We start from the raw sequence: 24530 nt of genomic DNA on the forward strand, positions 1-24530 counted from the left end.
TGAGCGTGACTTAGGGTGGCACCGCAACCTCCCGATCCGCCCTGCTCTGTGCATGACGGGGCGGTGCCCCAACTCCCAATCGGCCCTGCTCTGAGCTTGACCAGGGGCTGCACTTTAGGAATGGGGCCTGCCCTCTGCCCACCCGGAGAGCAGGCCTAAGCCAGCAGGTCGTTATCTCCCGAGGGGGTCCCAGACTGCGAGAGGGCACAGGCCGGGCTGGGGGCCCCCCCCCCCCCCCCCAGTGCACAAATTTTTGTGCACTGGGCCTCTAGTATATATATGTTTAAAAACAAGGGTTAGATTTGTTAAAAATGTAAATCAGAGGATAGATGCAGGATTGTCTACAATAAACAAGTTAATTTTTATAAATTGAGAAGAAAAATGTAAACAATGCAACAGATAAATGAATATTAATAGATAATACAAAAAGAGGAAAAACAATTAGTAAACCTATAGTAAAATGCCACAAATCCCTAGAGATAAGATTTCCCCTTCACACTTGCATATTTTATTTTATTTATACACTAGAGACCTGGTGCACAAATTCATGCACAGGTAAGGTCCCTAGCCTTGGCCAGTGATCAGGGCCAATCTGTGGGGCAACTGGCAGGCGATCAGGGTCCCTGCTCGCACCCACCTTGGCCTGACGCGACCTGCTTTCCAGCCCCGACACCCACTACTACCACCATCTGCAGGGAGACTGGAGGGAGATTGGGGCCCTTGTTCGCACCTGCCTTGGCCTGGCACCGCCCACTCACTTGCTCCACCATCACGTCATGGTTGCACTCTCGTTGGGGCCCATGGGGCCGGCAGCATCACCATTTCCACCTGCTGCCAGTGCCATGTAGCTGATGCCTGCCATGTTATGCGCCACCACCTGGTGGTCAGCGCACATCTAACTCCCGGTCGGTCGAACTCCTGCCAGTGGGGACAATTTGCATATTAGCCTTTTATTATATAAGACTAGAGGCCCGGTGCACAAAAATTTGTGCACTCGGGGGGGTGAGGGGGTCTCTCAGCCCGGCCTGTGCCCTCTCGCAGTCTGGGACCCCTCGGGAGATAATGACCTGCTGGCTTAGGCCTGCTCCCGGGTGGCACAGGGCAGGCCCAATCCCTAGGTGCAGCCCCTGGTCGGGCTCAGAGCAGGGCCAATTGGGGAGTTGGGGCGCCGCCCCCTGTCATGCACAGAGCAGGGCTGATCAGGAGGTTGCGATGCCACCCCTAGTCACGCTCAGGGTAGGGCCGATTGGGGGGTTGGGGCACCGCCCCCTGTCACACACAGAGCAGGGCGGATCAGGGGGTTGGGGCGCCGCCACTGTCACACTCAGAGCAGGGCCAATGGGGGGGGTGGGGCGCCGCACTCTGTCACACACAGAGCCGCAGGGCGTTCAGGGGGTTGGGGAGCTCCCCCCTGTCACGAACAGAGCAGGGCAGATAGGGAGGTTGTGGCCCCGCCCCCTGTCACACACAGAGCCGCAGGGCAATCAGGGGGTTTGGTCGCTGCCCCCTGTCATGCTGATCCCGGTGCTGGGAGGCATATTACCCTTTTACTATATAGGATAGAAGCCTGGTGCATTGGTGGGGGCCAGCTGGTTTGCACTGAAGGGTGTCCTGGATCAGGGTGGGGGTCCCCACTGGGGTGCCTGGTCAGCCTGGATGAGGAGATGATGGCTGTTTGCAGCTGGTCACACCCCCTTCAGTGTGGGGGTCCCCATTGGGGTGCCTGGCCAGTCTGGGTGAGGGGCTGAGGGCCGTTTTCAGGCTGGCGGGTGACTGAAGCTCCCAACCTGTTCTTTTTTTCTTTTTCTTTTTATTCTGGGCCAGCTTTAGCTATGGGGCTCGGCTCCAGCTATGAGACCTCCGCTGCTGAAAGCAGGTTTCTGGCCTTTGTTTACCTTCTGTATTTGAAACAATGTTGCGGTCCTGCTGGTTGAAGCCCAGGGTTTTGTTTAGCTTCTATATTTGTTACAATGTTGCTTAGAGTGCAGCTGAGAGGCCGGCAAGGCAGGCGGGGAAGCTTGGCTTCCTCCGTCACTGAAGCAAGCAAGCCTCCCTGTTCGTGTCAGCTGCCTGGCTGCCGGCCGCCATCTTGGTTGGCAGTTAATTTGCATATCTCACTGATTAGCCAATGGGAAGGGTAGCGGCCATACGGCTAATTACCATGTTTCTCTTTTATTAGATAGGATTACATTTTGTTTATTCATTTGTTGATGGACATTTGGATTGTTTCTACTTTTTGGCTATTGTGACTAGAGCTGCTGTCTACATTGGCTAGTCTTATTCATTTTTTTAAAATATATATTTTTATATATTTCAGAGAGGAAGAGAAAGGGAGAGATAGAAACATCAATGATGAGAGAGAATCATTGATTGGCTGCTTCCTGCATGTTCCCCACTGGAGACTGAACCCACAACCAGGGTATGTGCCCTTGACTAGAATCACACCTGGGACCTTGTAGTCTGCAGGCTGATGCTCTATCTGCTGAGCCAAGCCAGCTAGGGCTTATTCCTTTTTATTAATTTCTTTTTAAATAATTTCTTTTAATTATAGTTGACATACAATATTCTATTAGTTTCAGGTGTATGAGCCAGTGATTAGACATTATTTAACTTACTAAGTGATCACCCCAGGAATCTAGTACCATCTGACACCATACATAGTTATTAGAATACTTGAGGCCCGGTGCACAAAAATTTGTGTACTCGGGAAGGTCCCTCAGCCTGGCCTATGCCCTCTTGCAGTCTGGGACCCCTCAGAGGATGTTCACCTGCTGGCTTAGGCCTGCTCCCTGGGGGATTGGGCCCAAACTGGCAGTCATACATTCCTCTGGCAGCCCGGCAGCCCTCGGGGGATGTCCACTTGCCAGCAGGGAGCAGACCTAAGCTGCAGTCAGACATCCTTAGTGCTGCTGAGGAGGCAGGAGAGGCTCCTGCCACCACCGCTGTGCTGGCAGCCATCTGCCTGGCTTGTGGCTCAGCAGAGCTCCCCCTGTGGGAGCGCACTGACCACCAGGGGGCAGCTCCTGCATTGAGCATCTGCCCCCTGGTGGTCAGTGTGTGTCATAGTGACCAGTCATTCCCAGTCATTCTGCTGTTAGGGTCAATTTGCATATTACCCTTTTATTATATAGAATAGAGGCCTGGTGCACAGGTGGGGGCCGACTGGTTTGCCCTGAAGGATGTCCTGGATCAGGTTGGGGGTCCCGCTTGGGTGCCTGGCTATTTGCAGTCTGGTCAAGCCCCTTCAGGGTAGGGGTCCTCACTGGGGTGCCTGGCCAGCCTGGGTGAGGGGCTGAGGGCCATTTTTAGTCTGCCCAAACCCCCTTCAGGGTGGGGGTCCCCACTGGGGTGCCTGGCCAGCCTGGGTGAGGGGCTGATGGCTGTTTTCAGACTGACCAAGCCCCCAGCGACCAAAGCTCCCAGCCTTTCCTTTTTTTTTTTTATTCGCTCCAGCTCCATGGCCATGGTGACTGAAAGCAGGTATCTGGGGTTTATTTACCTTCTATAAGTGAAATTTTGTTGCCTTGAGAGGAGGCAGCAGCCGGCCAGGAAGCTTGGCTTCTTTCATCGCTGGGGCAACCAAGCCTCCTGCTCACTCCAACTCCATGGCTGCCGGCCGCCATCTTGGGTGGATTAATTTGCATACAGTCGCTCTGATTGACTGGTGGGCGTGGCTTAAGGTGTAGTGAAGGTACGGTCAATTTGCATGTTTGTCTTTTATTAGTGTAGATTGCTGACTATACTCTCCCTATGCTGTACTTTACATCTTCATGACATTTTGTAACTATCAACTTGTACTTCTTAATCCTTTCACCTTTTTCACCCATACTTCCAACACCCTTCTGGGAACTATCAAAATATTCTCTGTATCTATGAGTCTGTTTCTATTCTGTTTGTGCATTTATTTTATTTTTATTTTTTAGGTCTATTTTGTCTGGTGTAACTATTGCTACCCCAGCTTTTGTTTGTTTATTTCCATTTTTATGAAATACCTTTTTTTCATCCTTTTACTTTCAGTGTGTGTGTCTTTTGATCTGAAGAAAGTCTCTTGTAGACAGAATATGTAAGGGTCTTGTTTTGTTATCCATTCAGCCACTGTATGTCTTCTCATTGGAGCATTTAATCCATTTGTGCTTAAAGTAATTATTGATAGGTATGTATTTATTGTTTTTTTATTCTTATATTTTTAATCTTTCTTCTTCTTAAATAAGATCCTTTAACATTTCTTGTAATACTGTTTTTATGGTAATGAACTATGTGAGAATAAACAAATCATCTTTTCTGTCAAAGAACAGTTTAGACAGCTGACATTTTGGACTGTATGACTTGGCAGCTGCCATGTTGGCGGCATGGCTTGCAGCTCCCCTGGGGGCCACCATCTTGAAACAGCAAAGGCCAACCCCTCCCTTTGAATTAGCCAATAGGGAAAGACCGTGTGCCTGAGCTCCAATCAAGAGTAAAGTACAGGTCACATACGTCAGGGATTATAAAGCCAAGCAGATTGCCTGCTCAGTTTGTGCATGCTTCTAGACCATGTGCATGCACCCTTCTACGTAGAAGTAAAGATATTTGCCTTGCTTCCTGGCTCCCGAGTATGTTTTGTGTTCTACCAGGACCCCTGAACTGAGGGGCTCACCTTATTTCTTACAATCTTGGGTCTCATCCGGGATACCGTTTGTCATCACAGGGAAATTGAACCCCTCTCCTGAGGAGGTGCACCCCATTACCAAGTTGCAACAGCCTCAGAGGGAGGGACATCCATCCACCCTGGGCCACCTATTATTTCAGGATCAAGAGTCAGCCAGCAACGCATGCAGGGCCCAAGCAAGACCTGTGGCAATCAGGTAAGCATGAGCCAAGGTGGGAAATTGGACTGAGTAATACTTTGGTGATTGGGTATCCTCGGAGGTCGGGCATATGTGACTGGGATGTGTCTTGGACATAAAGTGAGTGTGGAGTTCTGATCTGTGGTTCCATTCTCCTGCGAGGGAAGTGGCCAGAAAAGGATGAAGCAGATCTCAGGGAGTACGAGAAACCTCCAATATGGGGGGTTGAGTACATAGTCACAAGTAACCTGTCGAGGATGGGAATCAGAAATTCTAGGCCTAGGGAATACATTCCCCAAAATAGTCCATTGGGAGAATGCTGAGATTCTGGGGAGAGGCAGTGCCCCAAACCAGAGACAAAAGACATTGCTCTGCAGTGTAAACTTTCAGTGTGGCGCATGCCTGTATGAGAGTATTTGTTGATGTTTTATGTCTCTTAGTTGTTTCTTTAATTTGTTTAAAGATGGGGCAATTCCTGCTTTGGGGAAGCCCAGTTATGTGTGGTGAGGCTGAACATGTGACAGAGATTGCAGGATGTCCCAGCAGCTGCCAAGAATCCTTATTTTGAGGGATTCATCCTGCTCTCCCTGGCAGGGTGTTGGCCCGCCAGAAACTCTTAGCTAGTGAAATTTCTGTCTGTATGTCTGTAATGTAATGTTGACTTTCGATCTTTTAGGGACTTTGCTTTCCCCTGGTTTATGAATATAGGGAACCCTCCCTGTAGGCTTTGTGCCACTCAGAACCAAAGGTCATTTTGCTGTGCTGGGTTAAGATTTTAAGATTCTAAAGCAGCTTTGAAAACGGCTTTTAAATTTAAAAGCTGCAGAATAAAATGCACACGTGTGAAACTTGTGCGGGTGCTCTGAAAGGGGCAGGGTGGAGGAATTTGCAAAGCCCCGCCTTACATCATGTCCATTAAACATCCAGCAGGCAGTGTTGGTATTACAGGGGACTGGGTGGTTCAGCGCCTGCCCGTGACATCACAAACCTGCACAGGCTGGCGGAAGCGGAACTGAGACTATGGGGTGGGCACAGCTTGCCACTCCTGTGCCCTTGCAACAAGGAAATGGGCGGGAGGTAGGCATGTCCTTCCAGCGTTTTCTCTGAGACATTCAAAGTATATCATATCTGTGACATTACTAAAATATAAAAATTTAATAGCCAAATTAAAAATAATTAATTCTGTGGTCAAGACCAAACCTTTAATGTTACAACTGGTTTAAGTTTTAATAATATTTAAATTGGGTTTATTTGACAGATTTTCCGAATGTAATATTTTGAGAATTTAACTGAGAGACAGCTTTGTGACATCTCAAGGGCCCTGAGGTGACACAAAGATCTACTCTCTCCCTAAAAAGAAATATTTTTGAACTAAATTAGACCAATACAGTATACTTGAAATTGCATAAGGAAGTAAGCTATGCAGGCTGGGTTGGGTAACAAGATCAATGCTTCCATGAAAATGGGCAGTTCTTGCTCGGGGGCATACGACTCCCAGCCAGATTAGCGTGTCCTTTCCTTGAACAGAAAAGGCAATCATGGTTATTGGTCAAGAAAATGCTTTAGGTAATGATTGGCTTTAAAATCTCAAAGTTGTTAAGATATAATAAATAAACGTAGCTAAAATAAAGAATTTGTGATAAAGCTTTTCAGTAATAATTATAAATATGTTAATAATAAAAGTCTAGTCACTCAAGAGGAGACTGACTGTGCTCTCTGTTGGAGGAAGCGGCCAGCCTGTAAAAGTAAAAAAAAAAAAAAAGAAAAGAGAGAGAACAAGGGCAGGCAGAAATGAAATGCTATGGCTATCTGGGAAAGAGAGCACCTGGCTGGCCCTGGTGTGCTTACAGCAGTGTCAAACCCAGAAGCCCCAGTGGGACTCAGAACCTAAGTAAAGCCTTCAATATTCAGCAAGGCAAAGAAGAAGGACCTTCTGAATTTTACCAAGACTAAAAGATCAAATGGGAAAGTACTCTGGGCCAGACCCTGAGGACCAGTTGGGCCAAGAAATATTAAAAATTACATTTTGTCATCAATAGTTGACCTGACATCTCAAGAGAACTGAAAAGTTAAAGAACTGGAAGGATAAAGTTAAAGAAGTGCAGAAAAGCCGTTAAAAGAGGCTCAGAAAATCTATGTTCATAAAAATAAGAAAGGCAAAAACAGAAAACTAACATAGTGTTCACGATTGTAGAACAAGTGGCCTAGGGAAGGGCTGGCCTGGAGGGCCAGAAACAGAAGCCACAGCAGTAACCTTAACATGTTATCTCTAAGGAAAAATCTGGCAGTTTAAATCCAAGCGGCTAGAAGACTAGGAACAGCCTGCCCCCTCCTCTCCCTGCATTTTCTCTAGCCTCATATGCCTATACATAATTTTCCAAAAATCTTAATTAACTTAAAGTCTTTGAAGCATTGTGGGGTTAAATGATAAACATCTAAATATTTTTTTAAAAAATGAAACATTAATTGCTAGACACAGTTTAATTTGCCTGCTCTTAGTTTTTATTACAGAAGATCTCTTGTACTTTGTTGAAGGTATATTTTCTTGAAAGTAAAAGTGCATTTAAAGTATGTTCATAAATGTTAATCTAAGAAATGCTGGCTGTTTACTTTTTGGTAATCATTGAAAAATTAAGATTTCTAAGAGTGAAGAATTCTAATACATTAAAAAAAGAAAGAAAAGGTCTGTACAAGTTGCTGATGGTATGACAGAAGGACTGAGGCATGATTATGCATTTTAAAGGAAAAAAAAAGTGGTTTATAGAGGTGATTATTTCTGCAAGTTGTAAACATGTTTTTGAAAGTTGTAAGAATGTCTGTGGAAGTTATAAGAAGCTTATAAAAAGAAATGTTAAAGGGAAATTGATTAAATGATACAGGCAAATAAGCCAGTACAAGCAGAACAGGGAAACTGAAATAGTAAAACAGCAATTTGGAGCCATCTAGAAAATATCTTCCCTAAACCAAGGACACTTAAAGAGTCAATGATTTGTATTTTGCTTCCCTAAACAGAGGGTAAATAGCTTATGCCAAAGTACTCAGGGAGACTGATGGGAGAAATCCAATTAGTGTCATTTGCTGTCCACACCCAAGGACAAATGAAGTTAGAAAATAAGCTTTATTTTGGTCAGTTCTTTTCTAATAAAACTAGAGGCCCAGTGCACAAAATTAGTGCACTGGGGGTTGTCCCTCAGCCCAGCCTGCACCCTCTCCAATCTGGGACCCCTCGGGGGATGTCTGACCGGCAGTCAGACATCCCTCTCATAATCTGGTACTGCTGGCTCCCAACCGCTTGCCTGCCTGCCTGCCTGATTGCCCCTAACTGCTTCTGCCTGCCAGCCTGATTACCCCCTAACCACTCCCCTGACAGCCTGATCGATGCCTAACTGCTCCCCTGCTGGCCCGATTCCCCCCAACTGCCCTCCCCTGCTGACCTGGTTGCCCCCAACTGCCCTCCCCACCGGCCTGGTCGTCCCTAACTTCCCTCCCCTGCAGGCCCATTCACCCCTAACTGCCCTCCCCTACAAGCCTGGCCCCCAGCCCCAACTTCCCTTCCTGGCTGGCCCGGTCACCCCTAACTGCCCTCTCCTGCTGGTCTGATCGCCCACAAGGGCTCTCCCCTGCTGGCCATCTTGTGGTGGCCATCTTTTGACCACATGGGTGTGGCCATCTTGTGCGAGGGTGTGGTGGTCAATTTGCATATTACCTCTTTATTATATAAAATAATTATGTTATATTAAACAGGTATTTAATAAATAAGAAGACCATCTTTTAAGCATGGGAACTGAAGTTTGCTAGCCTATGTTTCTGTCTAATACACTTTAATATTTAATCTGGTAAAATCAAGTTTGTCAACCTTCCTAAGGTTTGAATTTTAAGAAAAGTCTTATTGTTTTTTTTAACCTGGAGTTGGGTGTAGGTGGTTCTAATAGACCCTGGAATGCCTCAAGATCTTCCTACAATGGAAACTAGGGACCAATTTCTTAAGAAATATGTACTGGGTATCACTTCTACTTTAATCTCTCTCAGGTTAGAAGGCCTCCTGACCCAAAGCCCTCTTGAGTTTCTGGTTCATCGCCATTGACTGGAAGACTACTTTTGTTCTAATAAAGATTTAGAAGGCAAGCAAGTTGAAACCCTTCTGGGAAGGACCCAACCTGTGTTGTTTACCACAGAGACTGCTGTTCAGACTGCAGAGCAAGGTTGGACCCATCACACCGAGGTTAAGGGCAGACATGCCTCAACTTGAACAGCCATATAGGACATATCCCCTTGAAATTGACACTAAAAACTGTGAGTTTTCTTAATAACCATCATGTACTGGGCTCTATTTGCTTTAGGAATCTGGAAAATTACAGAGGCTTACAATGTGGGCTGGAGAAATGTGTACAACCTGGATCATGCTTACCCAGGAATTATTATAGATAACTTGAATGACTTGGATATTTCAACCTTTAGGTCAAAAGATTGGCTAGAACTAGATTTAGGGTTAGAGGTCACAGGAGAAGATCCCCTAGGCCACTGCCACCACCATGCAAATAGAAGTAGGATATAAGGGAACAAATGCCGGGGTGGAATGGACTAAATATTCTGTATGCTCCCTAAATAAAAGTGGCTGTTACACTGGTGCAGCAAGAAGGCTAGAGGCCCAAGTGGTCCCATTTCCATTCAGATGGGTCTCAGACAGTAACGGGATGGAATGTGTGCTTGCCTTGTACCAGGAGGAAACCACCTGGGGAAATGCTTCCTGTAGGACTCTTTCCCTGTTGTTCTCATTCAACAGAGATAAAGAGCAAGGACCCACCCTCCCCCTCCAAATCATCTAGCCCTGTCCTCTGACATAAACTATACCTTCTGCCTCTCAATGGAGGAAACAGTGCTTGGAATTTATGAGAAATTTATCTGGATGCATAAATGGCCGAGTATCCTCAGAAGGCAATCATGCTGCAATGTCAATACCCCGTGCTGATGTCTGGTGGTGTCATGGGGGACCCTGATTTGTGGCCTTGCCCAGCAGTTGGAGTGGAACTTGTGCTCTGATACAATTGGCTATCACTTTCACTTTGGCATATCATAAACCTTTTTCAATGGACAGACAGACTACGAAGAGGAGAGTGAGTCCAGGGGGCTCCTTTGATCCTCACATATACACAGATTCCATTGGGGTTCCAGGAGGCATGCCAAAGGAGTTTAAGGCTAGAAATCAGATTGCTGCAGGATTTGAGTCTGTCCTGTTCTGGTGGCCCACTGTAAACAAGAATGTGGCTGGATTAACTATATTTACCATAACCAGCAAAGGCTAGTTATCTATACTTGAGACGCAGTTAAAGGGATAGCTGAGTAGCCAGATGCTAGCAGCAGGATGACCTGGGAGAGTAGGTTGGCCTTGGATCTGATTCTGACAGAAAAAGGAGAAATATGTGTAATGTTGGGGGCCAGTGTTATACATTCATCCCTTACAACACAGCAGATGGACCATCACTGAGGCCCCACAGGTACTGACAGCTTTAGCCATGAGTGAGCTGGAACCTGGGATCAAGGTCCTTTCTCTGATGCACTAGAACAGTGATGCGGAACCTTTTGAGCTCGGCGTGTCAGCATTTTGAAAAACCCTAACTTAACTCTGGTGCCATGTCACATATAGAAATTTTTTTATATTTGCAACCATAGTAAAACAAAGATTTATATTTTTGATATTTATTTTATATATTTAAATACCATTTAACTAAGAAAAATAAACCAAAAAAATGAGTTCGTGTGTCACCTCTGACACGCATGTCATAGGTTCGCCATCACTGCACTAGAGCAATGGTGTCCACATTCACCCCTTTGATTAGAAGTTATAGTGATGGGATGTTACATCATCCCACGTATGGGGATGGGGGTTCTTATCCAAGGGTTAATTGAAACTGCATTGACCAAACAGCAAATTAGTCTTCTCCTAGACACTGTAGAGCATGAAAGTCAATGAATGTCAGCCCATTTTGAAGAAAAGAGTTTAAATAAAGAAAAGGGGGAGTTGTGAGAAAAAACAAATCATCTTTCCTGCCAAAGAACAGTTTAGACAGCCACCATTTTGGACTACATGACTTGGCAGCCACCATGTTGGCCGCTGGCTTGCAGCACCCCTGGAAGCCGCCATCTTGAAACAGCAAAAACCAACCACTCCCTTTGAATTAGCCAATCAGGAAAGACTGTGCGCCTGAGCTCCAATAAAGAGTAAGGGACAGGTCATGTATGTCAGAGATTATAAAGCCAAACAAACCACCTGCTCGGTGTGCACGTGCTTTCATACCATGTGTGCGCATCCTTCTACGTCGAAGTAAAGATATTTGCCTTGCTGCCTGGCTCCCGAGTATGTTTTGTGTTCTATCAGGACCCCTGGATTGGGGGGCTTGCCTTATTTCTTACAGCTACTTTAGCTTTTTCTTGTCTGTGAAGCTCTTTATCTGTCCTTCAATTCTAAATGACAGCTTTGCTGGGTAGAGTAAGTTCTGAATCATTTTGAATATTTCTTGCCACTGATTGCTGTTGAGAAATCAGCTGACAGTCTTATGGAAGCTCCCTTGTAGGTAACACTGCTTTTCTCTTGCTGCTTTAAAGATACTCTCTTTGTCTTTAACCTTTAGCATTTTAATTATGTGTCTTGGTGTAGGCCTCTTTGGGTTCATCTTGTTTGGGACTCTCTGTGCTTCCTAGACTTGTATGACTATTTCGTTCAGCAAGTTAGGAAAGTTTTCTGTCATCATTTTTTATAATCCTTGATCTCTCTCTTCTCCTTCTGGCACTCCCATGATTTGAACATTGGTACACTTGAAGTTGTCCCAAGCCTTCTTATACTATCCTCATTTAGTGGATTCCCTTTTATTTTTTGCTGTTCTAATTGGCTGTTTTCTGTTTCCTTATCTTCCAAATCTCTAATTTGATCCTATGCTTAATCCACTCTATTGTTGATTTCCTGTAATGTACTCTTCATCTCAGCCAGTGCATTTTTTCATTTCTGACTTCTTCTTTTTCATGTTTTCTATCTCCTTTTTTTAAGTTTCTTATCCCTTTGTTGAAGTTCTCAATAAGTCCATCTATTCTTCCCCTAAATTCAAAACCAGTGTTTTGAACTCTGAATTTCATAGACTGCTGTCTCTATTATTAGTTCTTTTTCTGGAATTTTGTTATGCTTTTTGATTTGGGACATATTTCTTTGTCTCCTCATTTTGCCTGCCTACTTGTGTTTCCTTCTATGTACTGGCTATATTACCTGGGGTTGGCAGAGTCGCCTTATGTAGCAGGTGTTCTGCAGGGTCCAGTGGCAGAGCCTCCCTGATCACCCCAGTCTGGCACTCCAGGTGTGCTCTCTGTGTGGCTGTGTACACCCTCTTGTTGTAGTTGAGCCTTGATTGCTGTTCGTACATAGTGGGAGGGATTTGTCCCCAAACTTATCAGCTGCAAAGATTCTCTGCTCCTCCTACCAGGCTCAATATGGCTTCTTGTTTATATCTTTAGTTGCAGGACTTATATTCTGCTAGATTTCAAATTGTTGTGAATGATGGCTTTCTTCTAGTTTAGTTATAATTTTGATTTAATTGTGGGAGGATTCAAGTACCATATTTACTTATGCCACCATCTTGATTGGAACCCCACAGTTGCATATTTTATATTTTCTTTTTTAATTTGAAGTTTCCTGTTTACCTTAGCTATATATGAGTGTCAGGTTTTTGTTTTGTTTTTTCACACACAGAACTCCTTGTACTTTTTGAATCTGAGGGTGCATGGTATCAAGTTAGCAACTTTCTGTCATTTATCTCTTTGAATAGCATCTCAGTGCATTCTCTTTCACTGTAGCTCCGCTTTGACATATGCAAGAGTAGTTTTTTCTCCTATCTCCCTTCAGTTTTATTTTGTCCCTTCAAATTTATAATGCTTTCCTCACCTATTTATTTTACAAATATGGATAATCCAGTTCTCTTCACCTGTATTTAATTTGCAGCTCAATCTTTCTAATGAGGTTTTATTAATGACTATTTTTCATTTTCAGAGGTTCTATTTGGTTTATCTTCAAATCCTCCTGTCCTTTATTATTGGTATCATTCTTCCCTTTTTTGTTTAGTCTCTTTACTGTTTATTTAAGTGTTTTTGTATGCTTGCAGACTATTCTATTACATGCAGTTTGTTCTTGGATTGGTTCCTAGGGAATTATGCAATTTTTAAATATGTTAATGTAAAGATAGATTCCCCCTCCCCTGTAAGAATAGAAGGTGTCCTTGGTGATTAATCTCCTTCTAGTGTGCTTTCCCATTTGATTCTACCACTCAGGATCTATTTCTATGTATTAAGACTCCTAAACATACCATAATAATGGTGTGGATTCAGATTTCAAATTCATAGAGGGGCCTGGATTGGAATATCAGTTTAATGTGTACATGTTTTTCCCTTACCAAGAGTCTTGGAAGGAGACAGATTCACTTATCATCTCTACAGGATGTAGATGAGAATCTATTGTCTTCTCCACACCATTGGGATAATCTTCTCATGGCTTAAACTACTATGTGTATGCTGAAAACTCTCCAATATTTTTCTTTACATACCTAAAACTCAACGTGACTCAAATAAAAATCAGTGGCTTGAATTGAGTTTCTCCTTCAAGATTCTTATCATTGCCAAACACATTATTTCAGCTTCTTAATTCTCAGACATCAGATTCATCTCCAGATGTTTTTTCATTCTCAATTGACATAAAATTCATGAGGCAGTTCCACTCAATATATTTATAAAATATCACTCAGTTATTTCTTCCTATAGAACAACCCCTGCTGTGTTCAGGCTTTTATCTCTTTTCTACCCCAAGTTTTCATAACCACTGACACAATGATGTAGTCCATATTCCATTGTGGTCCCTCATACTCAAAATTCCTAATTTAAGTGTCAAGGGTAGGATAGAGAGGGGACTGGTTGAAAGAAGGTGAATGGCTTAGCCAAAGAACATGCATGTATAACCCATAAATACAGACAACAGTGTGGTGGTGGCCAGAGGGTAGGGGACTGGGTAGAGGTGGGCAAAGGAGGGGAAAATGAGGACATCTGTAATAGTGTCAACAATAAGAAAATAAAGTTAAAAAAGAAAACATAAAAAATAGAGTCTATTTTGTTTGATATAAAAAAGAAATTAACTCAAATGATCATTTCTCAAATCTCTGAAAGATGGTACCTAGTTCGCATCATTCTAGATGCATAGAAGTTAATTTATTACATATAATAAATGCTCTAAGGATTCTATTGCAAATGTATGCTGGATGCAATCTAAATTCCTTAGCATTAACTATAATAATTTCACATGTTTTTAGTTTCACCAATTTCTCCAAAATAAATACATGACAACTAAACTTCCATTAATATTGTTCCCCGAATGAGTAATTATCTTTCCACTCCTCTGGATCTTTGATACATATGCCATATCCTACATAAGGAATGATTATTATACATACATCTATATAAAGTTCTTACACATACATATTACACACACACAAACATAAACATTATACATATTCCACATAGGGGATGGGAAGAGATTCATCAGAGAATTTATATGCATGTATGCCTAACCCATGGACACAAACAATAGTGCAGTGAAGGCCTGGTGTGTGGGTGCAGGGTGAAGGGGGCAGTGGGGAAAAAAAGGGGACATCTGTGATACTTCCAATAACAGATACATTTTTAAAAAGAGCCTTTACATTGTGTGTGTCTTCTTAGAATTGTCCATTTCTGTCATGAGCCTGTTAAATCCATGGAGGAAATAATTAATCTTTACATAACCAGGGTCTAACAGAAGAATTGAAAAATCACATAGCTGGGGAAGTCAGCCAAGAAATATAAAAAATGAAGGGAATATTGGGAAGCCTGCGGAAGTTGGGAAAGTGGCAGTGTTCTCACATCTTATTATAAGGGGGCATCCATGCTCAGTTAGTTGTAGGATATTTTTGTCCCTTCTGTGAAAATGTGAGCCCAGTTTAACAAATTTTTATGATTTTCAAAGAGAATCATGTCAAGATTAGCTCATAAAATTTCTTGATTTTTAAATATTTGCTACTAAATAATTTGAACTTAAGGCTAGACCATCTGTTGGAAAACTGCTGTGATGAAATTGCTCCATGTAGTAAGTATACAGATATATTGTGGTTTCTAACAATCAAATTTAATATAAAGGTAAAGGAGAGAACACAGAGAAGCATAACTGGGTAGCACATCTTACACTATATTTCTGAAAACTCTCTTTGCATAATTGGGCTTTTTGTAGGAACTCAAAGATGTCAGACCTTCTGAAGAGGGCCAAGAGCACTGGCAGCCTGTGTTTCAGACTAAGGAAGGATCATTAAGGCTTTGTCAGTCAGACAAAGGTTAGATGACAAGGCTAACATTCTATTCAAAACGGATAATGTATAGGACCTCTATATAGAAACCACCACATTGAAATATTAGTTGTTTTGTTTATATTTATTTGAGTGCAGGGCTCCACTTTTCTTTTTTCGACTTAGCATAATCAATACTGAAGCTCAATGAGATTAATAACTTCCTTTCTGACCAAAGTTAAATATATGAGCACATTGTCTCCCACTTGAGAATTAGGATACACATTTTTTAAAATATATTTGTTAACTTCCCACAAAATTATATTTTCCTTACATTTGGAAAATGTAAGGAAATCCTATAAAAATTATCACATCTCTTACCTCAAATCTTATAAAAATTATCATATCTCTTACCTCAAAATCAACATCTCCACAACATTTGCATGCAAAAAATGGACCGATAATTCTTAGTATATCCTTTTTATTCTCATTTTGAATTGTAAACTTAGGCACATACGGGTGCTTGGTCTGAATAACATAACCTATTGGTGTACCAGGAGGAGCATAGATTTTTATCTGTAAAATAATATATGTAATGTGTAATCATTGCTGTCATCATCATCATCACTCATGTCTAATAAGAGCTTTCATTAATTAAGTGCATTTTTTGGAATGGGCAATAATTTTCTTTTCCAGCTTTATTGAGGTATAATTGACAAGTACAGTTGTAATATATTTAAAGTGTACAATGTGATGATTTGATATACATATACATTGTGAAATGATTACCACAATCAGGTTAGTTAACACATCAGTAACCTCATATAGTGATGCTTGAGATCTACTCTCTTGGCAAATTTCAAGTATACAGCATAGTATTATTAACTATACTCACTATGCTGTACATTTGAGCCTCAGGCTTATTCCTCTTATAACTAAAAGTTGGTGTAGTTTGTCCAACATTTCCCTATCCTCCTCTCCCCAGTCCTAGGCAACCACTATTTAAATCTCTATTTTGATGAATTAGTGTTTTTTGTTTTTGTTTTTAGATTCCATATGTAAGTGATACCATACTGCATTTGTCTGTTTCTGTCTTACCTGTTTCACTCAGCACAATGGCCTCTAGGTGCATCCATGTTGTCTCAATGGCAAGGTTTTCTTCTTTTATTTGGCTGAATAATATCCCATTGTGTATATCTATATATCTATATCTATATCATGTTTCTTACCCATGAATCCATCAACCAAAACTTAGGTTATTTCCACATCTTGTTTATTGTAATTGATGCGGCAATTAACATGGAAATGTAGATATCTCTTTGAAAACCTGATCTCATTTCCTTTGCATATATACCCAGAAGAGGGATTGGTGGATCACATGCTGTTTTTCATAATAGCTGTAACAATTAATATTCCTACCAACAGTGTACGAGTGTTCCCTTATCTTCACACCCTTGCCAAATTATGTCTTGTTTTCAGATAACAACCATTCTAACAAGGGTAATGTGACATCTCATAGTGGTTTTGGTTTTAATTTTCTTAATGATTAGTTATGTTGAACACTTTTCAAACATCTTTGGGCCACTTGTATTAATTCTTTGGAAAAAATGTCTATTCAGCTCCTTTGCTGACTTCTAAGTAAAAGATACTGTTCTATGCAATACTTAATTGACAACAAACACCAGATTGGTGCTATTATTCCTATTTATGGAGAAAGTAACTGAAGAACAGAGAGTTAACTAACTTGTATCAGATTCTCTAGCTGCAAAGTAGACAAGATGAGTCACACAGTCGGACAGGCTGCATGCATAGACTCCACTCTTAAGCATTGCTCTCCTGACCTGTACATTTAAAAATTTCCATACTTATGAAACTTGTTGAAATTATTAAGGAGCTATTTTCTCAAACTCCTATAAAAACAGTGGTTTAGATGTATGAATAGAATCCTGATTGCTGGTGAAATTTTCAAATCTGAGTGGCGATGGCTCTATAATGGAAAGGAACTAGGGCCTGAAAATTTGGCTCTGCTATTAGCGGGGTGACCTAGGGAGTTCCTCAGCATGCTCATGTGTAAGTGACATTGTCCTAAACTATTATCTAAGGTCAATAATATAATGTTTATTAATGTGCTCTTTACATTCAGAGCATATTCCACCAAACTCTGTTTTTCCTCAGATATTCCTATGGATAGATACTGTTATACCTAAGCTAAATGACAAAACACAACATAATTCAGTAGGAATAACTTCAGTTATCTTTTGAAAATAAATGCAGTCTTAGAATTCAAATATCTATGTGCCTGTAACTAGGTCTGTGACCTGGTCTTACAGCTACTTGTCTGGAATGACTGACCAGGCAAGGGCTGGTCTCAGGCCAGTAGGGATACAGGCAAAGACCAACTTTCCTGTATGCTCTCAGTTCCCTGGTGCCTCCCCTGAGATCCACGTTCTGTACCAGTGAGCTGACAAGTAATATGAAATAGACACCTGGCCTTTATAGAACTGAAGGTACCCACACCTAGCACATACCTATTACAGGTGCACAAATATATTATTTTTTAAATGGGGAACTTAAGAACACAGGATTTGAGATTTCTCAAAGGTGGTATCTCCTAGGTTTCTTCCATAATAGGTTGGCCAAAATTGTGAGATGGACATATCTGTTCTTTTCTTCATTCTTCTGTACACTTGATCCTGGAATTGTATCCTAGGATATTCTCTGCGGTGCCCTCCTCTGGCTTTAGCCAGACCTCTCATGGTCATTTAAAGTAAGGGACTTTACCAGCATGCCTTATCTTCTCAACTCTTCCCAAAGTCTGACTCTGAGCAGAAGCTCATTCCCATGAGATGAACTTCTCAGGGCCAGGGGCCTAACTGCTCACTATTTTTCACCTGCCACCCTTCCTCTTCCAATTATTCTCAAGCATAAAACAATAGTTCATGGACCAAATTTTAGAAAATCTCATTTGATTATACAGGTTCAATGAAAGGGTGATAATTTTTGTTGATCTACTTTACATATTACCTGGGTAAGTGCTCACTGACCTCCTGAAGGCAGCAGGGGCAACAACAATAGCCACATCTTAGTGGTCTCTCCAGAGTTATGACCTCTCGGCCCATAAGATCAAGAATCCTCATGGTAAAAGGCCTATGAGCCCCACAAGTATTTCGGGTACAGCAATTATTATCCTCGGTGACAAAGTATATCTTCTGTCCAAGGCTGTTCTTAATTTCATATTTGTTATTTGTTTCAATATGTATGATGACTGAAAATAAAGAAGAGGATATCTTAATCACCTTTATGTTTAAAATATAATTAATCTAAATACTTAAATATTTTCAGATATTACTTTAGATGATACTTCATGTCACATTGGGAGATTGAAAAGAAAAGGTGTTTAGAGATGATCTAGGCAGAGAAAAATAGCAAAGGAAGAGAACTAGGACAGGGTATGAAAGTATAAAATATTATGAGATCTATGTGAGACATAGAAAAGAAAACCCATATCCTCCTAACTCCATAGAGTCATGTCAGAAAGGGAGACTTAGCTGCTAATGAATGGGCTGTGCTGCAGATGGTCACAATTGTGCTTAGGTGTATGCAGAATACACCACTTGCTTGATACAGTTTTCAGATATTCAATTAAGGAGGGAACAGAGGATGATTGCTATGTTTATGCTCTGTAAAATAGGATATAAAATAAATTGGCTGTGGTTTTACTTTATAACATATTCATTGCTTAGTGTTTGCACTGTGTGAGGGAAGGTAATGAAGGCATTTACTCTCAATGCACATGTGAAAGTAGAAGGTGAATCAGAACATCAGACTGGGCACAGGGCACCCTTGTTTAATGCAGCAGTTGTTCAGAGGTGGGAGGTGGTATAAGACAAGGGGGTAAGGTGCTTGGCCACCAAGCTGCAACTCATAGGATATCTAGATCACTGGCATCTTAAGTGAACTCTGTATCTTATAGGGGCTAATCTTTTCACAGGAGAAAAATAAATATGCTAAATACTGACACCTGCCTGGTATCTTAGTGAAGTCTTCACAGCTGAACCACACATTGGAAACCTCTCCTTGCTTAGAGCCAAGAAGGAGCAATTCTTGGTCCCACTTGTTCAGAGCCCTCATTAACTTGGGTCATAGGATATCACAAGCCATCCAAATAACAAGTGATTAAAATAAATATATGGAAACAAAATTACTCTCTAATATGTGTGTGGATGGACTTTCATTCAGATAGAGACATGCTGTGCAAGTCTAGCACCATGACCTCCCTCAGGTGTCTTTCTTCTGACTCACATAGGCCCTGGATTATCTATACTAATAAAAGCCTAGGTGGCCCTCAGGCCCTCGTGCGACGCCCTCACATCATCACAAAATGGCTTCCCCCACGTCATCACAAGATGGCTGCCCCCACGTCGTCACAGGATGGCTACCACAAGATGGCTGCCAAAAGATGGATGCCACAAGATGGCCACCACAAGATAGCTGGCAGGGGAGGGCAGTTCTGGGTGACCAGGCCTGCAGGGGAGAGCAGTTGTAGGTGACCGTGCCTGCAGGGGAGGGCAGTTGTGGGCGATCGGGTCAGCAGGGGAAGGCAGTTGGGGACAATCAGGCAGGCAGGGGAGCTGTTAGGGGACAATCAGTCTGGCAGGCAGAAGCAGTTAGGGGCAATCAGGCAGGCAGGCAGGCAAGTGGTTAGGAGTCAGGGGTCCCATATTGTGAGAAGGATGTCCGACTGCCGGTTTTGGCCCGATCCCTGCAGGATCAGCAGTCAGACATCCCTCTAGTGGTCCCAGATTGGAGAGGGTGCAGGCGGGCTGAGGAACCCCCCTTCCCATGCACGAATTTCATGCACTGGGCCTCTAGTGCCTTTATAAGAACAACCCTTGAGTTCAACATCTGCCAGTCAAATGTTTCATGAAACAAACAAACAAACAAACAAACAAACAAACAAACAAACTGTTTTATGACTTGGGATCTATTATCTATGTGTTTCATTAAGTAGCTAAATCACAAAAATCTGCTTGTTTATCTGTAAAATGAGATCAATGGTGTTACACAATCTCTAAATATCTTTCCAGTTACTTAAAAATAAATAAATAAAAACAACATAGAATTCTATGGTTGGTTATATTTTTAAGGTATATTAAATTTTTATATATTTTTTTTATTAAGTGCATTAGGGTTACCTTGGTCAATAAGATTATATACGTTTCAAATGCATATTTCTCTGATACATGATCTTCATATTGCATTGTGTGCCCACAACTTAAAATCAAATCATCTTCCATCATCATATATTAGGCCAACTTTGCCCTTTACTACCCACCTTTCTTCTGGTAACCACTATACTGTTATCTGTGTCTATGAGCTTTTGTTTGTTTGCTTTTCTTTTTTGTTCATTTTTTGATTTCAGTTTTATATCCCACATATAAGTGAAATAATATGAGTCTTCAACATTTCTGTCTGACTTATTTCATTTAACATGACATTCTCAAGGTCCATCCATGTCTTCTCCAATGGGAGTATTTAATCTTTTCTTATGGCTGAATAGTATTCCACTGCATATATGTACCAACTTTTATCTATTGAAGTAAATTTTGTCTGTTTCCATGTCTTAGCCACCATGAATAATGCTGCAATGGACATAGGGGTGCATGTGACTTTGAGAATAAATGTTCAAAAATTTTAGGTTGATACAAAAAAGAGGGGTTGTTGGGTCATATGATATCTTTATCCTTAATTTTTTAAAGAACCTCTATCTGTTTTCCATAGTGGCTGTACCAGTTTACATTTCCATGAGCAGTGAATGAGGGTTTTTTTTTCTTCACAACCTCCCCAACACTTGTTATTTATTGTCCTGTTGATAATAGCCATTCTAACAGGGATGAGGTGGTATCTAATTGTAGTTTTTTAATTTGCATTTCCATAATAGCTAGTGAAGTTGAGCATCTTTTCATATATCTGTGGCCATTTGTGTGTCTTCTTGGGAGAAGTGTCTGTTCATTTCCTCTGCCCATTTTAAAATTAGGTTATTTGTTTGGTGTTAAGATGTATGAGTTTTTTTTTTATTAATTTATCCTTATTGTTGAAAATATTACAGATGTTCCCTTTTTTCCCCATTGACCCTCTCCACCCTACCTCCCAGTCCTTTTCCACACTATTATCTGTGTCCATGGGTTATGCATACATGCATATAAGCTCTTTGGCTAATCTCTCCCCACACACCTCTCTCCTGCCTTCCCTCTGAGATTCATCAGTCTGTTCCATGCTTCTGTATCCCTGGATCTATTTTGTTCATCAGTTTATTTTGTTCATTAGATTTCACATATGAGTGAGATCATGTGATACTTGCCTTTCTCTGATGGGCTTATTTCATTTAGCATAATGCTTGCCAGGTCTCTCAATGCTGTCTCAAAGGGTAAGAGATTCCTCTTCTTCTTTTTTTTTACAGCTACATAGTATTGTATTTTGTAATATTTCATTCAGTTTTTAACTTTAAATACTTGTTTATATTTCATATACAGTTTTTGTGTTTGTTTTTTGGTTTTATATTTTATTTTTAAATCTTTATTGTAGTAAGTATTATATATGTCCCCTTTGTTCCCCCATTGACCTCTTCTAGCCTGCCCAACCCCCTACCCCAGGCCTTCATCATTCTATTTTCTGTGTCCATGGGTTATGCATATAAGTATACATGCATAATACTCTCCAGATCATCCATGCTGTTGCAAATGAAAAGAGTTCTTTCTTTATTACAGCTGGTAGTATTCCATTGTGTAAATGTTTTTATAACCACTCATCTGCTAATGGGCACTTGGGCTATTTCCAAATCTTAGCTATTATAAATTGTGCTGCGATGAACATAGGGGTGCATATATTATTTTTGATTGGTGTTTCCTATTTCTTAGGATAATAAACTCTATACTGTTTTCTATAGAGGCTGCACCAGTCTGCATTCCCACCAGCAGTGTACTTGGATTCCCTTTTCTCCACATCCTCACCAACACTTGTAATTTCTTGGTTTGTTGATGATAGCCATTCTGACAGGTGTGAGTGATAACTCATTGTTGTTTTGATTTGCATCTCTTAGATTATTAGTGACTTTAAGCAAATTTTCAAATGCCACTTAGCCTTCTGTATGTCCACTTTGGATAAATGTCTATTTAGGTCCTTTGTACATTTTTAAATTGGATTTCTTGTCTTCGTTTTGTTAAGTTGTATGAGTTCTCTATATATTTTGGAGATTAACCCCTTATCGCATGTATGATTGGCAAATATATTCTCCCATGCAGTGGGCTTTCTTCTCTTTTTGTTGATGGTTGGTTTTAGTGTGCCGAAGGTTTTTATCTTGATGGAGATCAATTTGTTTATTTTCTTCTTAGTTTCCATTGTCCTAGGAGATATATCAGTAAACATATTGCTCTGAGAGATGTCTGATATTTTGCTGCCTATGGTTTCTCTAAGATTATAATAGCTTCACAACTTACATTAATTTTTTATCCAATTTGAGTTTATTCTTGTATATGGTGTGAGTTGGTGGTCTAGTTTCATTTTTTGTGCATGTACCTGTCCAATTTTCCCAATACCATTTACTGAAGAGACTTTCTTTACTCCATTGTATGCTCTTGCCTCCTTTGCCGAATTTTAATTGAGCATAATGTCTTGGGTCAACTTCTGGGTTCTGGGTTCTGTTTCATTGACCCATATGCCTGTTCTGGTGCCAATACCAGGCTGTTTTGAGTACAGTGGCTTTGTAATATAACTTTATATCTGGCATTGTGATTCCTCCAACTTCGTTCTTCTTTCTGAAGATTGCTGCACATATTCTGGGTCTTTTTTGGTTCCATGTAAATTTTTGGAGTGTTTGTTCTAGATCTGTGAAATATATCATTGGTATTTTAATGGAGATTGCTGAATTTATAGATAGCTTTGGATAGTATGGACATTTTAATGATGGTTATTGTACCATTCCATGAACATGGTATATTCTTCCACTTGTTATTATCTTCATCTGTCTCTTTTTCAGCATCCTGTAGTTTTCCCAGTACAGGATTTTTACATCCTTGGTTAAGTTTATTCCTAAGTATCTTAATTTTTTGTTGCAATGGAAAATGGGATTGCTATTTTAGTTTCTCTTTCTGAGATATCTTTAGTGGGTATATAAAAATGCCATCAATTTCTCAGTGTTAATTTTGTATCTTGCTATGTTGCCTAATTCATTTATTGAACTTAGTAGTTTTTTATGGAGTATTTAGGGTTTTCTTTGTACAATATCATGTCATCTGTGAATAATGAGAGTTTTACTTCTTCCTTTCCAATTTGGATGCCTTTGATTTCTTTTAGTGTCTGATTGCTGAGGTTAGGACTTCCGGTACTATGCTGAACAAGAATGGTGAAAGTGCGCAACCCTGTCTTGTTCCTGTACTTAAGAAAAATGGTTTTAGTTTTTGCCCATTGAGTATGATGTTGTCTGTCATTGTGTTAAGGTATGCTCCCACTAGTTACACTTTGCTGAGAGTGTTTTGTTTTTTTTATCAAAAATTGGTGTTGGGCCGAGACCGGTTTGGCTCAGTGGATAGAGCGTCAGCCTGCGGACTGAAAGGTCCCGGGTTCGATTCCGGTCAAGGGCATGTACCTGGGTTGCGGGCACATCCCCAGTAGGAGATGTGCAGGAGGCAGCTGATCGATGTTTCTCTCTCATCGATGTTTTTAACTCTCTATCTCTCTCCCTTCCTCTCTGTAAAAAAATCAATAAAATATATTAAAAAAAATTGGTGTTGGAATTTATTGAATGCTCTTCTTGCATTAATTGATATTATCATGTGACTTTTTGTCTTTCAATTTGTTTATGTGATGTATCACACTTATTGATTTGTTAATATTGTTTCAGCCTTGCATCCCTGGAGTAAATCCCACTTGGTCATGGTGTATGATCTTTTTAATATGTTGCTAGCTCATATTTGCTTATATTTTGTTGAGGATTTTAACATATATGTTCGTCAGGAATATTGGCCTGTAATTGTCTTTTTTTGTAGTGTCTATTTAATTTTGGAATTAGGGTAATGCTGGCCTCATAAAAAAAAAGGTTGGAAGTATTCCTGCTTCGTGAATGTTTTTGAAAAATTTGAGGGTAGGGGTTAATTCTTACAATGTTTGGTAAAACTCCCCTGTGAAACTGGACCAAAGCTTTTGTTTGCTGGCAGTTTTTTTTTTAATTACTGCTTCAATTTCATCAGTAGTTATCAGCCTATTCAGGTTTTCTGATTCTTCCAGATTGAGTTTTGGAAGACTGTATTTTTCTAGGAATATGTCCATTTTGTCCAGGTTGTTCAGTTTCTTGGAATAAAGTCGTTCA

At 41.0% G+C, this 24530-nt stretch overlaps 1 protein-coding gene across 1 annotated transcript in view; it reads right to left on the bottom strand.

Moving 5' to 3' along the window:
- LOC102428984 (phospholipid scramblase 2-like) overlaps positions 1 to 24530 on the bottom strand; it is a 97153-nt gene that overhangs the window by 37116 nt on the left and 35507 nt on the right. Inside the window, exons 4-5 of the mRNA XM_023753768.1 lie at positions 18211 to 18431; positions 15581 to 15742 (exon numbers count right to left, since the gene is read on the bottom strand). Coding sequence (XP_023609536.1) covers positions 15581 to 15742; positions 18211 to 18431 — 383 coding nt within the window. The remainder of the gene's footprint in view (positions 1 to 15580; positions 15743 to 18210; positions 18432 to 24530) is intronic.

Source organism: Myotis lucifugus, unplaced genomic scaffold (assembly GCF_000147115.1).
Source record: "Myotis lucifugus unplaced genomic scaffold, Myoluc2.0 scaffold_50, whole genome shotgun sequence".
In the NCBI taxonomy this organism is placed as follows: Eukaryota; Metazoa; Chordata; class Mammalia; order Chiroptera; family Vespertilionidae; genus Myotis; species Myotis lucifugus.